Source organism: Gadus chalcogrammus, chromosome 4 (assembly GCF_026213295.1).
Source record: "Gadus chalcogrammus isolate NIFS_2021 chromosome 4, NIFS_Gcha_1.0, whole genome shotgun sequence".
NCBI classification, from domain to species: domain Eukaryota; kingdom Metazoa; phylum Chordata; class Actinopteri; order Gadiformes; family Gadidae; genus Gadus; species Gadus chalcogrammus.
Window position 1 is genome coordinate 13,492,076 of NC_079415.1, and position 14,558 is coordinate 13,506,633.

A 14,558-nucleotide genomic window follows, 5' to 3' on the forward strand; every position below is an offset into this window, starting at 1 on the left:
GGCAAATACCAACACAATGCAATAGTTTGAAACATTAAAAGATGTAAAAGAAGTATAAAGAATCATGGATGGCATTGGACATCAGCAGCAGATGTTGTTTAAAGACATAGAAGTCATTGGAAATTATGTTAAGGTTTTCCATACTGTATGTATGTAAAAGTGTATGAGTATGCATGAAAAGCATATATTTCTATCTGTCTGCAATACTGCATCAGCAGTTCATACACTGCTTATGTACTGCATTGCTGATTTCATAAGACACATAAAATTCCCTCTAATGCATCTTTTAGTGTTTTTTTTTTCAGTGGCCTGTTTAATGGAACCAGAAACTGGCTTAGAAATCTCAGTTTAATTTAAGATTTGAAACTAATTAATTCTAGTAATTTTTAAACCTATGCCGGCAGAATTAACATAAACATTTATAAGAGGCCGCAGTATAAGAAGTCATGTTTAAAACGTGGTAGCAAATACATGGATGCTGCAACACATTTTCTCTCTGAGTGTCTTTGCAGTGGGGTTGCCCTAGTTGCAGTGCAGACAGTTGAATAACGTTGTGCGTTTGTGTGTGTCTGTGTGTGTCTGTGTGTGTGTGCTTGTGTGTGTGTATGTCTGTCTGTGTGAGTGTGTGTGCGTGTGCGTATTTGTGTGTGTGCTCATGTGTTGCTGTGTCTGAGTGTATGTGAGTGTATGTGAGTGTGTGTGTGTGTGTGTGTGTGTGTGTGTGTGTGTGTGTCTGTGTCTGTGTCTGTGTGTGTGTGTGTGTGTGTGTGTGAGTGTGTGTTGGGCCTAGGTAGAGAGAGGGGGAAGGTTCACTGAATCATGGCAGATAGGACAGACGGAACCCTGGGAGCAGACAACAGGACTGCAGACTAGAGGAGAAGCCTGCGCTTCTGCATGATGCATGGGGGAAACAGGCTACTCACGGGGCCTTTTATAAATCTCTGCTTCGTTATTCAAATACAAATCCCCTTTAGAAGGCTGAATAATGCATGGCGTGGAATGGTACCTGCTAAGCACTTAAACGCTTCAATGTGGCAAAGGAGGAAGGAATCATGATTATGGTTGGTACTTTAAATGTGAGCCTACAGATACGTCATGAGCCTCCTGTGTTCTGCTGTTTATGAGCTATCTCCTCCCGGCTCCAGGGGTCTCCATCAGACCATGAAGCCAGAGTCCCGCAGAGAGGATGATCCGGACGTCTAGTTTCTCGGGAGACACCTGGCTCTCCTACCGCTACCCCCGGGTGCAGCTCCCCGCCTGGCAGCCCCCGGTCCAGACCCTGTGCCCCCCAGGGCCGTCGCCCCCCGGGCGGCCCGGCGCGTGCTCCGCGGGTCAGCTGATCCGGGCCGTCTCCCTGCCCGAGCAGGACGTCCTCCGCAGAGAGCTGCCCGTCGCCCCGGGCAACCAGAAGCGACTCGACTCCTGCAGCTACTGGAGTCTCAAAGAGGACCGGGCGGAGGAGGAGGAGGAGGAGGAGGAAGAGGAGGAGGAGGAAGCCAGCGACAGCAGCGGTAGGTTGGACTCCAGCTGCTCTGCGGAGGAGGGGCCGCCGCAGGTGCCGAAGCCCGGCGGCGGCCAGCCCACGTCCGCAGCCCGACCCAGGTCCCGCAACGTGTTCCTTCCTTCCTCGCTGGATGAAGAGGAGGAGGAGGAAGAGGAGGACGGCGATGGGGATAATCTACACAGATACTGCGAGGACTCCTCCTTCGTGTTGCATGGCAATTTCAACTGGGCGGTGAGCCACGGCATCAGACACTCAGGCAGCGCGCAGGGGAAGAGGCCGCTCGTGTCGGCTACAGAGAGCAGCGCTGATCGACTCCCTAGCCAAACAGGACGTCTAGATTCACCTCGGACAGAACAACCGGGAGTCACAGAATCGGCTGCACTATCTTCATACACCCGTGTCCAAGACTTGAACAGTAAAACCGGTTTCAACTTCGGCCAGCTCAGACGTGGGGACTCATTCCCCGTTAATCCCACCGAGTCCGCCAGCGACTCGTCGTGCAACAGCTCCGACGGCGTCCTGGTCAACTTCTGCACCATCTACAGCAAGAGCAACAACCCCGCCACGCCCCAGGACCCGGGGGGCTGCCCCGCCCCCCCGCAGCCCGCGCCCCTCCACGACGGCTCGGTCTTCCTGAACCTCCAGCCGGTCCGACCGCGCTCCCCGAGCCGTCGGCCCGAGCATGAGGCCCCCTCCCCACCGGAGCAGCGGGAGGTGGTGGTGGAGGCGGTGGTGCCCTCGGCCCCATGCTGGTCCCCTCAGGCGCTGGACTCCAACTGTAACCTGTACTCACTAGAGCCCTGGTCCTCTCTGGAGCTGTCGGACCTCACCGCCTGCCTCCAGGGCCGGCTGACGCTCGCCATGGGGACCAATCAGAAGTACTACAAGCTGGTGAGCTGCGAGCCGCCCTCCAAGACGCCCAGCCCGGCCTGGCCCGGCCTCGGGAGGAGCTTCCCTGGGGGGCCGCACGCAGCCGGCCCGGTCCCTTCATCTGGTTATGTCCCGGTAGGGGAGGGGGGACTGCAGAGGGACAGGAAGGTGTGTATAAGCGCTTACCCCCATTTTACTTCCAAGGGTAACACATAAAACTACCAAATCATACATCATGATTTGGCATCAAACCAAATTTGTTGAATATGATATATTGTATTAAAGAAACCCATTTTATAATTTACAATTTCTACTGGGTTTCTATTTTGGAGTGCAAATCGTGCAGAACAACATGAATAACACAACAAACCTCAATCTTGTTTGTTTCTGTACTTTCCACCAGGAAAGTGACGACAGCAGCAGATATTCTCGGAGCGGTGTTGGCTGCACCAAGTGTGAGTGCTATAATTACCAGGATGATTGTCCTCTCTGCAAGACAACAACACGTTGGGATTACACCCAGAGCCCATGCAGCGCTTCCTCTGAGGCGTGCCCCGTCCAGTCTGCTTTCTCCCTGGGTCCGTCGGCTGCGGTCGCTAGAGGCCGTGAGGTCAAGGCCGTACCCACGCAGCCCTCTGGGACGCCACAGCCCGGTGAGAGGAGTGGGACCCAGGAGAACGGTAAGGAGGATTCATCTGATGCAGCTACCAGTGCTCAGCTTTTGTTTCGGCCTTGGCTCAGGAGGTAGAGCGGGTTGACCGGCTATCAGAAGGGGGCCGGTTCAATCGTACCCTAACTGCTCCCGACAAGCTGGCTGTCGCCTTGCGTGGTTGACACCGCCGTTTCTGTGTGAATGTGTGTATGAATGGGTGAGTGTTAGGCAATAATTTTAAAGCAATTTGAGTGGCCACTGGTTAGAAAAGCACTACATGAATTTAGTCCATTTACCATTTGTTTCGCTTCAGCTTTGGAGGCGGTAACAAGCAGAAAAACACAAATATACATTTACATTTACATTTAGGGCATTTAGCAGCGCTTTTATCCAAAGTGACTTACAATAAGTACATTTGTCATAAGAAGTGCATCAATATATCGCTGTCGGTACAGAAAGGATGGTCATAGAACCAAGTGCAAGTACAACAATCGCTAGGCTAACCAATTCCCTGTGTAACAGCAATGATAGCAGCTACTGCAGTTGCTACACAGTTAAGTACTATAATACAATACAATACAATACAACACAACACAATACAGTGTACAATGGTGGCCAGAAGGGGGAGGGTGGCTATGCAGTGTCGAGGTGGACTCTGAACAGGTGAGTCTTGAGTCTTTTTCGGAAGATAGTGAGCGACTCTGCGGTCCTGAACATACTTGCTGTAGAACCACGTACAACAGGTGGACGTGGCGGTCGTTGAGCTAGCTCACAGACACAACTTGTATTCCTTTGTTCTTCTTCCTCAGGGGCATGTTCCTGGGCTCCCCCGGTGCTGCGCTACACCAAGGCCCAGAGACCCACCTCCTTACCCATCCAACCCTTCATCCTACTGCCCCCATCCAAGCCCCAGGCCCAGCACCTGGGCTCCCTGTTGGACCAGTACGTCTCCCAGCGAGGCAGCTGCGGCAGCGGGTGCAGCGGCAGCGGCAGCGGCTCCCGTCCAGGGTCGGGGTGTAAAGCCGCAGCCCACCAGCTCCTCCCCCGCTTCCAGCCCTCGCCCTCCAGCGGCTACGGGCGCATCCTGCTGGAGGCTCCCTCCAGCTCGGACACCTGCTCCACCTGCAGCCCCAGTCCCGACCGCTACGGCCTGAGGCAGGCGTGGGGCCACTCCGGAAGGGGCGCGGTCGGCCCCTGTAGATCTCAAGGCTCACAGGGGCCGTACTCGGGCGCGGCCCCATCCGACTTTATGTTTAAACTGCACAGTCCGAGGTCCTTCATCACACCGCAGACCCAGCCCAGCCTCCTGGTGGAGACCCCCACCTCCCACTACCTCATCGACCTCACCCCCGAGCCCACCCCGGGGGTACGACGGCGTTCTGCCATGAAGCCCGAGACCCCCGGTTTCACCCAGCCGGGGTCGACTCACAGCACCCCGCCCACCCTGGCCTGCACCAGTCTCACCCAGCAGAGCGGCCTGCTGTCGTCCCTCTCGGCACCCCCCCAGAGGGCCCCGCGGTTAAAGCCATCGGGGATTCGGTTCCCCTGCAGCCCCTTCTCGGAGCCCTTCTCCTCCTCGATCCCTCGGACCACCTCCTCCTCACAGTGGGAGGTCTCTGTGACCGGGCCTGGAGGCGGGGAGGAGCGCCAGGAGCAGAACCAGAGCGGGCCCTGTGAGCCTCTGATGCTGCTGAGTGACAGGCCCCCCGCAGAGTTCTGCCTCTCCCCCTCGGAGGCGTCCTACGAGTCGCTGTCCATCAGCCACCTTCAGAGGAGAGGTGAGGGTCATGTGACCAGATGAATGCATACGTAATGCTGACCGCGTTTGATGTATAGGCAATGCCGACCAAGGGTAATCGTAGGCAAGGCCACCGGCAAAGGTGATGAATAGCATTACAGCTAACTGTTGGCTAAATATATTATTATATAATATGATTATCCTGACATATACTATATCAACAGATAGATTGATCGATGGGGGCTCGGTTTGACTCCTAGTCACCTAGGTGGCCTCCTAGTTACCTAGTTGGACTCCTGGTTACCTGGTTTGGCTCCTAGTTACCTAGTTGGGCTCCTTGTCATCTAGTTGGGCTCCTGGTTACCTAGCTAGGCTCCTAGTTACCTAATTAGCCTCTTAGTTACCCAGTTGGGCTACTAAGTTACCTAGTTAGGCTCCTAGTTACCTAGTTGGGCTCCTCGTTACCTGGTTGGGCTGCTAGTTAACTAGTTTGGCTCCTAGTTACCTAATTGAGCTCCTAGCTACCTACTTGTGCTCCTAGTTACCTAGTTGGGCTCTTAGTTACATAGTTGAGCTCCTAGTTGCCTAGTGGGGCTCCTAGTTACCTGGTTGAGCTCCTAGTTAACTAGTCTGGCTCCTAGCTACCTTGTTGAGCTCCTCGCTACCTGGTTAAGCTCCTGCTTACCTAGATGGGCTACTTGTTACCTAATTGACTCCTAGTTACCTAGTGGGGCACCTAGTTACCTAGTGGGGCTCCTAGTTACCTAGTTGGACCCCTAGCTACCTGGCCTAGCTCCTAGTGAGTGGTACAGAGCAGCAGCAGGGACGTGCAGTGCTGTAGCAGAGCCTGCAATACCCTGAAGGGGCTTCCTCTCTAACATGACCTATTTTTAACTCTCCCTGCACACGATTGGCTAAGCCCTTCTCTCCGTGGCCAATGTGAGCGTGCCTGCGTTCGGTCCAATAAGACAGAAATGAGGGAGAGGGGAAGAGAAGGAGAACCATCGAGAGAGAACCATAGAGGGCGAGAAAGAGAGAGAGAGAGCTAGAGATACAGAGAGAGCAAGAGAGAGAGAGAGAGAGAGAGAGAGAGAGAGAGAGAGAGAGAGAGAGAGAGAGAGAGAGAGAGAGAGATAGAGAGAGCAAGGCACCGTGGATACAGTGCTCATAATTCATGATTGTAGCTAATTATGAGGGAGCCATGTGGTTATCCGTGTACAACTTCAGATGTAGACAGGATAATGAGTGGAAAGCCTCATGAGGTGGACCCCCGGAGGGGCGGGGCCCCGAATCCACCGTGGCGCTGGAAGGGGCCCTCTGCGCACAGACGAGAGGGAAAAACGCAATCGATGGTGAAAGTGCTTGCAATGCGTATTAACATTAGCCATATGATGAGGGCCTTTATACAGAAGTGTGATCCAGCTCCATGGCCTCCTCATTCATAATGGATGTGTTTTCCAAATGTTAGCTATGTGTGGTGTCCTCTTACAGGGAGAGGGGAGAGGGGGCGTTATTGATTGCAGTGTGGATATCTAAAGGAGTTAGCCTTCTCACCTTATCTGACCCGCTGTCCTTGGTTCAATTGTTTCATCAGGTCTGCTCAGATCTGTGAGCTCAGCCATGGATTTGATTATGGCTCATTTTGGAAGCAGCAGAGACCCCGAGGAAAAGGTATGAGGCGGCCAGAGAGTCGGAGCATCGCAAGGACGTTAAAACACACAAATCGCGATCACATAGTGCTTGATTTATTTTTAGCTGCATGACTCAATTGAAATAGATTTCAATGACGATGTCTGGTGTGGAATATTTTCAAAGACATGACCTCTGGTTCCCACAGATGCGGTTGGGTAATAGCCGGAGCAGTCCTACCATAGCCGGTCTCGTCCTTGAACACTTGTGTCCTGCCATCCAGAACATTCTGGAGGACGGCCTCAGGCATCACAAACTAGATGTGGTCATCGGTCAACAACGCAACCACTCCTGGAGAGTGGTGGACGCCTCCACACAGAGAGGTACGCCTAGAACACAACGGAAGACAGATGAAATGATTAGAAAAGGTTTTGAGCTTAATGTAATGTATTCATTTATTTAAATGCCATATAGATTTGGTTGGATTAGTTTACATTAAACCTTTTTTGTATTTCTCAGTCAGCATGTTTTTTGTTAAATATGCAAATTGAGCAGATCAACATCAATTATGGTTGAGGTTATGATGGTTCATTGAGATACACAAGACTGGAGGATTGTGGATAAATCGTAGTTTGTTTACCTCCTCTGCAGGTCGTGCCAGCCGCATGCTCCTCAACCTGGTGTCCAAGATCACTCAGTGTTCTCAGCTCACCAACTCCTGCATGAAGCTCAGAGCCTTCCTCATGGGCCTTCTCAAGTAAGAACCTAGTCGGTCGACAGACGATAATACCGTCGATGAATAGGTGTTGAATAAGAGTAAGCTAGAATAATGATTGACCTTCATTCTCTCTTTCAGTCTGCGGTCACTGGAATTTTGGTTGAGTCACCTTCAGAGCCAAAATGGTGAGTGGAGAATTGAAATGGATTTTGATTTGCCGTAACATTTGACAAAGAGCTTATAAACAGCTGTATAGCTGGCAAACATCTCAACATCAATTAATTGATCATGCAATATCCCCGACTTACCCTCCCTACCTCTCTCCCAGATGTGGTATCAGCCTACTACCATTCCTGGGCGTTCATGACCACCACTCAGAGCCAGTGTCAACCGCTGTTCCAGGAGTTGCTCCTGCTGCTACAGCCCCTGTCCGTGCTGCCCTTTGACCTCAACCTGCTGCTGGAGTCCCGACACGGAGAGCCGTGTTCCAACCCCTCCCCCATTACACCTTGCTCCACTCTACTGATGACCACCTGGCCAAAACTACAGGCTGAAATACCCAGAGGAACCGGTACAAGAAGCCAGCAGACCGGGAGCTTGTATCAAACCGATCTGCATCTCCCAGGCTTGTCCCAGGAGCCCCAGAGTTTCCCCCCGCAGTGGGGGAGAGGGAGTCACGCCAAGGCCAGGGACGACAGCCCCCAGCCTCGCCCTCACCCCGGCTGGTGGATCAGACAGCCCGTCATCGTGGACGGTGTGATCGAGGAAGAGGACTGCAGATCTGCAGAGAAATACTCTGCTTGGTCTCAGCAGTACCATGCCCCGGGACTGGAGGGGGCTCTGGACGGAGAGGACGCCATGACCGGACCCTCCAGAAGGAGTTCCACAGACCCTCACATCCGGGCGGAAGGACCCACCCACGGTGGACTGCGCTGGGCCAAGCTGTTCGGAGCAGTGGTGGATCCTCCAGGCAGAGGAGCTAAAGGCCTCAGAGGGTCCCAATGCAGAAGGTAATTTGCTTTGAGCTTTGAGCAAGTATATCTTGAAATAGATTTCTTATTATATATAACCGTCTATCTGACGTTGGGTAAATTGTCTATTATGACTTTGAGAGATGCTGGTTGACAGTAAGTTATGCAAATGTTGGTTGTGTGGATATGAGGAGCTGTTAAATTGCTTGATCATGAATAATGCATTCCTTCATCTGTAACAGAGAACCCTCTCCTAACATCAATGTTGTCCCCTTCAGGAACACACGTCCCTCTCAGTGGCTGCAGTTGCCCAGTTCAACGTTTGGACAGTTGGCCCAGTCCGTGTGGGCGGTTAAGTTTGGAAAACCAAAGACTGACTGAGCGCCGTTTCAGGATCACAGTAACATAAAGCAGATTAAAGACTTAATTTCCCATCAGTGAGATTCTCCATTCCCCTCCTGTCGCCACGAATTAAACGCAATAGGGGTTGAGAGAAGCAGGTGCTGCGTGATTTGATTTGAACAGATGAGTGATGGTCTTCGTATAGTGTGTATCCTATAGACTGCTCCTTTGAGATGGGTTCAGATTGCATCTAGCTTTGCATCTGTCAACCACACCGGCCGTGGAAGAGGAAAGCGACTCCTTGTATGGTATTTATCCTCTGTGTAGTAGTGTAGGCTAGGCAATCTACCGAGAGAAAACATGCATGCATTTATATTGTTAAGACCAAACTGGTCTACAAAGCCCACATAATATAGAGGCTGTGCATGACCAATTCGCTTCTTTTGCGGCGTTCCTGATGTGCATAAATACTCGAATCGAGTACAGGTCCCCTTGTTGATATTGACTTTCCTTCTGTGTAGCCATCGATACAAATAATCCAAAGGACTGTACTTCAAACTGATCCCCATCGGAGATATGGTGAAACGTAGCATTGTTACAGCTTTTGTGTGACATAGCGTTGCAACGTCTCAACATGTTGACCTATGGATCACCAAGCAGCAGAGTGGTTTAAGTGCCAAATACACCATGTAGTACCAGCCCAATGTGGTCCATCTTAGCCAATCCTTTAATTCTTTGTATACCTGTTCTGAAAACTGAGTCCTAGCATGGATTATTTTTAGTTGCATGTGTTAACAAATTAATGCAAACAGTGTGTGTCTTTTAAACACTAATTGGCTGAAGGTAAGGTCATTTTACCTTATTTTGTGTGTCTGCGTCTCCCAATGGGGCGTATATAAGCTTCAATAAGCTATTATGTGTTGTTTCAGGTAGAGTTTGGTGACAGCTCCATGGTTACATTTTGTTCGCAAATGAATGAAGTATCGATTCTGAAAAATAATCTGTGTTTTATTATGTATCATGTGATGCCATAGTGTTCAGTATATACTACAAGAATTTTGTCTCCCTCTATTGCACAATGACAATCAACCTCTGAAATAAAGACTTTTCTTTTCATCTCTGCGTTTGAGAATATTGGTTCAGGTTTTGTTAGGGCACCTATTTTAGTATCAGGTTTTGACTCTCCCACTAATCACACTGGTGGTAAAATAGGATCTTTTAATTTGTGCACCAGGCAATATAGGGGACATTTCATTGTTCGACTAGAAAGATCCAACATAATTTATGTTTCGCTGTGGTACAGTATAGAAATAAGGTAGTACTTGGGTGTATGCAATGGAATATGTCACAGGTAAAGGGGTCCAGCGATGATACAGCCATTTTATTGAAGTGAATAACATTCTTCTTCTGAATCTTTCTTCTACGACCTCACTCCAATGCTCCTTTTCACATCACTTATCCCCAGTGCATTGTGGGTAAGCTTGCCAAAGGTATTTCCATACGTGAATTTATACCCTGAAGAAGAACATCAAATTAGACATGAACACAGCTTGTTTATTTTAATATGCACGTTCTATTCCTGAGGAATTTACACTTCAGATTTGTTTTAATGGATCACTAAAGCTGCAGTAGAAATGTGACTTAGTGCAGGTTTAACATAGCTTTGTATACTGTGGAAACATGGAGGGTGTGATGTGTAGGTATGTTGGTTCAAACAGACCTGGCACGTGTCCGTCGTAGAAGGGCAACAGGCCGTCGCTGGAGGGGTAGACGGTTGGGATGGGGGGCAGGGTGCTGCTCTTCCTCCTCATGTCTGCATATGAACTGGGCTCGGACCGCATCTCCCTCCCAAACTGGATCAGCGCCTCATTGGTCGTGGCGGGATAGCCCCGCCCAATCAGAAACCGCGACTGGGGCACGTATCCTGTGAAGCCTTTCAAAGAAAAACATGGTAAATTTTGTGCGCTTTTTTGTGGGATAAAGTATATCGTGTTTGAAGAGTAATGAAACACAAAGATGTTGGGACAACAAAGAGGGGCACCTCATCAAGTGATGACATTGTTGTCCTTTCAAGGTATGTTCTTAATGCACTTAAATGTGTAATAAATGTGAGCGCGTTAGTGAGATAAGATAACTGTTCTGTTTGGCCTACACACAGGTTCTCTCTCTGTTTTTGGCTAACATGTGACAGCCTCGTGTTTTTGTTTTGTATTGTGAACAACATGGTTAAGTGCCTCATTAGCCTTTAAGTCGGACCACACATCTCAGCGTTCCACCGTCGCGTCCAGACAATGTGTACCTGAGATAAAATACTTATGTGGGCTCTGGTCGTGCATGAGGTAAGGTGATCCCAGTGGCTTCCAGGCTTTCTGAGCGTGCGGTGGGGGCAGCTCGTCGCAAACGGCTGCCAGAGGGGTGTACAGTTTCTTCCCCTTCGGATGCAAACAGAAATGCGTTATCACAAAGCGTCCATGTGAATGTGAAATGCATCATACGGCGGTGGAGCAACCTTGTGACATACAATGAGAGTGAACATCAGATTGTGTATAAGACAATGTATGCGCTGGTTATGAATGGACGTTCCAAGCTGTGATACAGTTCTATGAACTGACCTCGAAGCTCCCACATGACGTATCCATCATGGTGTGGATTACGTTGTCAATATGAGGTGGGTGTGAGAGACGGGAGTGTTTCAGAGAGGAATGTACCTGAAACTCTGGGCTCCTGTAGTGAACGGGCAGGTTTGAGGACTGCGAGTGGAGCCTTGTGTTCTGGTCCCGGGTGAACTCCTTAAGCGCCCCACGGCAGGTCTGGGAGTAGGTCTGGGCAAAATACTTCTGTCGTTTTGGAATGAACCCTATGGAGTGCAGAGAGGTTCGGGGTCAATGCGATATATACTCATATTACACACTATGCTGTATTTAACATCTTCTGAAGGTAAACACACCTGTGTATCCCGGGATCATGTTGTCTAGGTTTCTGTCTTCTCCTCGGTGCAGACGAGTCGTCAATAGAGTCTCATGGCCGGTCTGTTCCGGCCTCTCGGTTGACCAGTCCGGTCCGTAGATGTTCCGTTCCAGTCGGTCGCTGGTCCGGTCCGGTCTGTCGGCGATCAGGTCCGGTCTGTCGGTGGTCCAGTCCAGTCTGTCAGCGGTCTGGGGGTAGCCTGTACTGAGAACCAGCCTGGAGGACCTCCTCACCTCCGGGCTGGTCAGCAGCTTGTGGGTCAGCTGGCCGTAGGTCTGGCCCATGTTGTACTTCAGCTGCGGGCAATACCCTGCGTAACTGGGAGATGGGAGGAGAAAGAGAGGCGGAACCATGGTGGCATTCTCAAAATATGGGTCACACTCAGAAGTTGAAGTGCTGGGTAAACTTTCACATACATGGACTTTGTTGTGGTCTATTGGTGCAGAAACACAATATTACATATTTTTTTAAATAACTATAAATAGGCGAAACAATTCAAAGTGTTGCTTAGTCCACCTGCTCACCACTACATCTACTACCTTGTCTTCCAGAGAGCCCTGTTTCATCAACACTCACACCTGAACCCAATTATGGTTGTCATGACTCCCGTCATCGGTTTCAGTGTTGTTTTCATCACCGTCCAATCACATGCTCTTAACTCTATTTTTACCAGCTCTGCCTGGTTTTTGAATAAACCCCCTGTAACTGAAAACCTGGCTATGGAGTCTCTTATAGGTATAAGATAAGGGTCTTTGTCACTGTTCATTAAACACATTCCCTTTTCCTGTGGTTGACATGTTGTGAGACAAGTATTTTCTTTGCTGTTTGCCAGACCTAATGTTACCTCTCATGGAGACAACGATTTATTCTCCTATCATTAATATCCTAATTGGAACACATTATATTGTTATGATGTTTCTAACGTTACTGATTGAAAAACAAAGTTATGGTAGATATTTACTAGTGGCACCATTCTTGCATTTAAAGTTAAATATGAAAACGTAATGTGTTTTAATGGCGTCAGAACAGGTAAACTTACCCAGGTATGTACTGTGGATCGGGTGTCATCAGGACTTTGCTGAATTTCGGGGGGAATTGAGGCCTGTCCATGTTGATCAGAAGCGGCCCACAGCGCCAGATCGAGCTGCCGCGTTGTTGATTGGTTGCTAGAGGAGGAGAAGGGCGGGTTCTAGAATCTATCACCTGGGAGACGGGCCTATTTATCTGTCCGCTTACACGTTATTGTAAACACTCCGGGGTTTTCTTACACTATACTGTAGCGTAGGGTTTAACGACGCTGTAGGTCTTGTTTACAAATATTATCAACAACAAAAAACCTGGAAAGTGTCACTGGTTAATCAATCTTTATATATATATAAATATCTGGCTAAATTTGATCTAAAGTGGACGAAAATATGCTGCCTAATATATATTTAGTTATTTTCCATTATTTTTTGTTCAGCAGTTCGCTGTGGCATTGAACGTAGCATACATTGAACATGGTCTACATTCATGCATTACATTGAACGTATAGCCTTGATTGAAATTCAAAGAAGTATCCATAATGACATCTAGTGGTGATTATCGTCGAGGCATCCTTTCCACACATGGACAAATAACAAACCTAAACATATATATCAGAAACTACTATTAGGGCATTGCTAATAATAATAATAATCGTTTTCATAGTGTAGGCTAGGCCATATTATTTTCATTAGACAACCATAACAGAAAACAGAGCCAGGGGGTTGTAGGTTTAGCTGTGATTATTTTAATGAATAAATCCAATAGCAGATGGTTAACAACGTGGATATTCCAGTATACAGAACAAAGTCATTAGCCCACGATGTTAATGATAGTAATTTGTCATTTAGGTTCTGTACAGTAGGCCTACGCACAGCAGCTGTATGTGAAAAGGCTTCTTGCTCAGCAATGCCTGCAGCTAAGTCATTGGAGGACATTGGGAATCAAACAAGGAGCCAGTTGGCTAAGAATCGATCCTCCTATAGCCATTATCCTGTCCACATTCACATAGTTAGAAGCTGATCTATACTGACTGGATTTACTATGGCTAGTTATTCTGCATCACATATCCCAGTTAGTAACCCCAGGAAATGAACTTAAGTGACAAGAACGATGACTAACCTATAGGACAAATTATAATGCTAATAACTAATAACACTAATACATAAGCATAACACATAACCAATAGAATGATGACTAACCTATAGGAACAATTATAATACTAATAACTAATAACACTAATACATAAGCATAACACATAACCAATAGAACGATGACTAACCTATAGGACAAATTATAATACTAATAACAGTAATACATAAGCATAACACACAATCAATGGAACGATTCCTAACCTATTGGACAAATTATGATACTAATAACTAATAATACTAATAAATAAGCAGGAATACACAACCAATACGCCTGTACTACCCTGAAAATAATCAGCCGACCCCGTGACGTAGCTTCTTGTCATGGTATCACTGTTTCCCTGTTAGAACCACACTTCACCAGGAATGTGAGATGATATCAGCCCCCTGCCCCACCCAACCTAACTTCTTCAGATTTCCTGCCTATTGGAATGTAGCGATTGTGTGTGTGTGTGTGTGTGTGTGTGTGTGTGTGTGTGTGTGTGTGTGTGTGTGTGTGTGTGTGTGTGTGTGTGTGTGTGTGTGTGTGTGTGTGTGTGTGTGTGTGTGTGTGTGTGTGTGTGTGTGTGTGTGTGTGTGTGTGTGTGTGTGTGTGTGTGTGTGTGTGTGTGTGTGTGTGTGTATGTGTGTGCGTGTATGTGTGTGTGTGTGTGTGTGTGTGTGTGTGTGTGTGTGTGTGTGTGTGTGTATGTGTGTGTGTGTGTGTGTGTGTGTGTGTGTGTGTGTGTGTGTGTGTGTGTGTGTGTGTGTGTGTGTGTGTGTGTGTGTGTGTGTGTGTGTGTGTTTGTGTGTGTGTGGGGGGGGGGGGTTATGTTTGTTTGTGTTATACATTGAGATCTTGAATGTAAGTCAATAATGGCCTATGTTGTCACTGTTGCTTTTTGAGATAGCTTTATATTTGATAAGGTGTTGCGTCAGTGACCTTATCAGTCTTAAAACACACTACGCTGGTTTTGCTTTCTCACAGTGACGTGTTTGAAATGCTTCTCCAAA

General features: G+C 48.5%; 3 protein-coding genes across 4 annotated transcripts in view; 1 reads left to right on the top strand and 2 right to left on the bottom strand.

Annotated features, from left to right (window-relative positions):
• Window positions 1-1,516: 1,516 nt before the first annotated feature.
• On the top strand, window positions 1,517-9,619 carry LOC130380594 (AP-4 complex accessory subunit RUSC2-like; the record flags this gene model as incomplete). Its single annotated transcript, XM_056587839.1, has 9 exons — window positions 1,517-2,542; window positions 2,778-3,054; window positions 3,836-4,804; window positions 6,359-6,435; window positions 6,602-6,776; window positions 7,045-7,150; window positions 7,250-7,296; window positions 7,440-8,121; window positions 8,361-9,619. Coding segments are annotated over 9 exons (3,462 nt in total), but the record flags the coding sequence as incomplete, so codon positions are not given.
• A 142-nt stretch (window positions 9,620-9,761) lies between these two features.
• cimip2b (ciliary microtubule inner protein 2B) lies at window positions 9,762-12,528 on the bottom strand. Of its 2 annotated transcripts, none has more exons than XM_056589145.1 (6): window positions 12,431-12,528; window positions 11,372-11,709; window positions 11,133-11,281; window positions 10,724-10,856; window positions 10,145-10,357; window positions 9,762-9,939 (listed from the first exon to the last, which is right to left on the bottom strand). In XM_056589145.1, the coding sequence occupies exons 1-6, from the start codon at window positions 12,499-12,501 to the stop codon at window positions 9,845-9,847; spliced, it is 999 nt and encodes a 332-aa protein (XP_056445120.1). In that variant the 5' UTR covers window positions 12,502-12,528; the 3' UTR covers window positions 9,762-9,844. The 2 variants fall into 2 exon arrangements, with proteins under 2 accessions (XP_056445120.1, XP_056445121.1); XM_056589146.1 differs by lacking the exon at window positions 12,431-12,528 and adding an exon at window positions 11,808-11,864.
• Window positions 12,529-13,895: 1,367 nt separating this feature from the next.
• Window positions 13,896-14,558, bottom strand: part of slc5a1 (solute carrier family 5 member 1) — a 10,951-nt gene continuing 10,288 nt past the window's right edge. Inside the window, exon 15 of the mRNA XM_056587840.1 lies at window positions 13,896-13,906. Coding sequence (XP_056443815.1) covers window positions 13,896-13,906 — 11 coding nt within the window. The remainder of the gene's footprint in view (window positions 13,907-14,558) is intronic.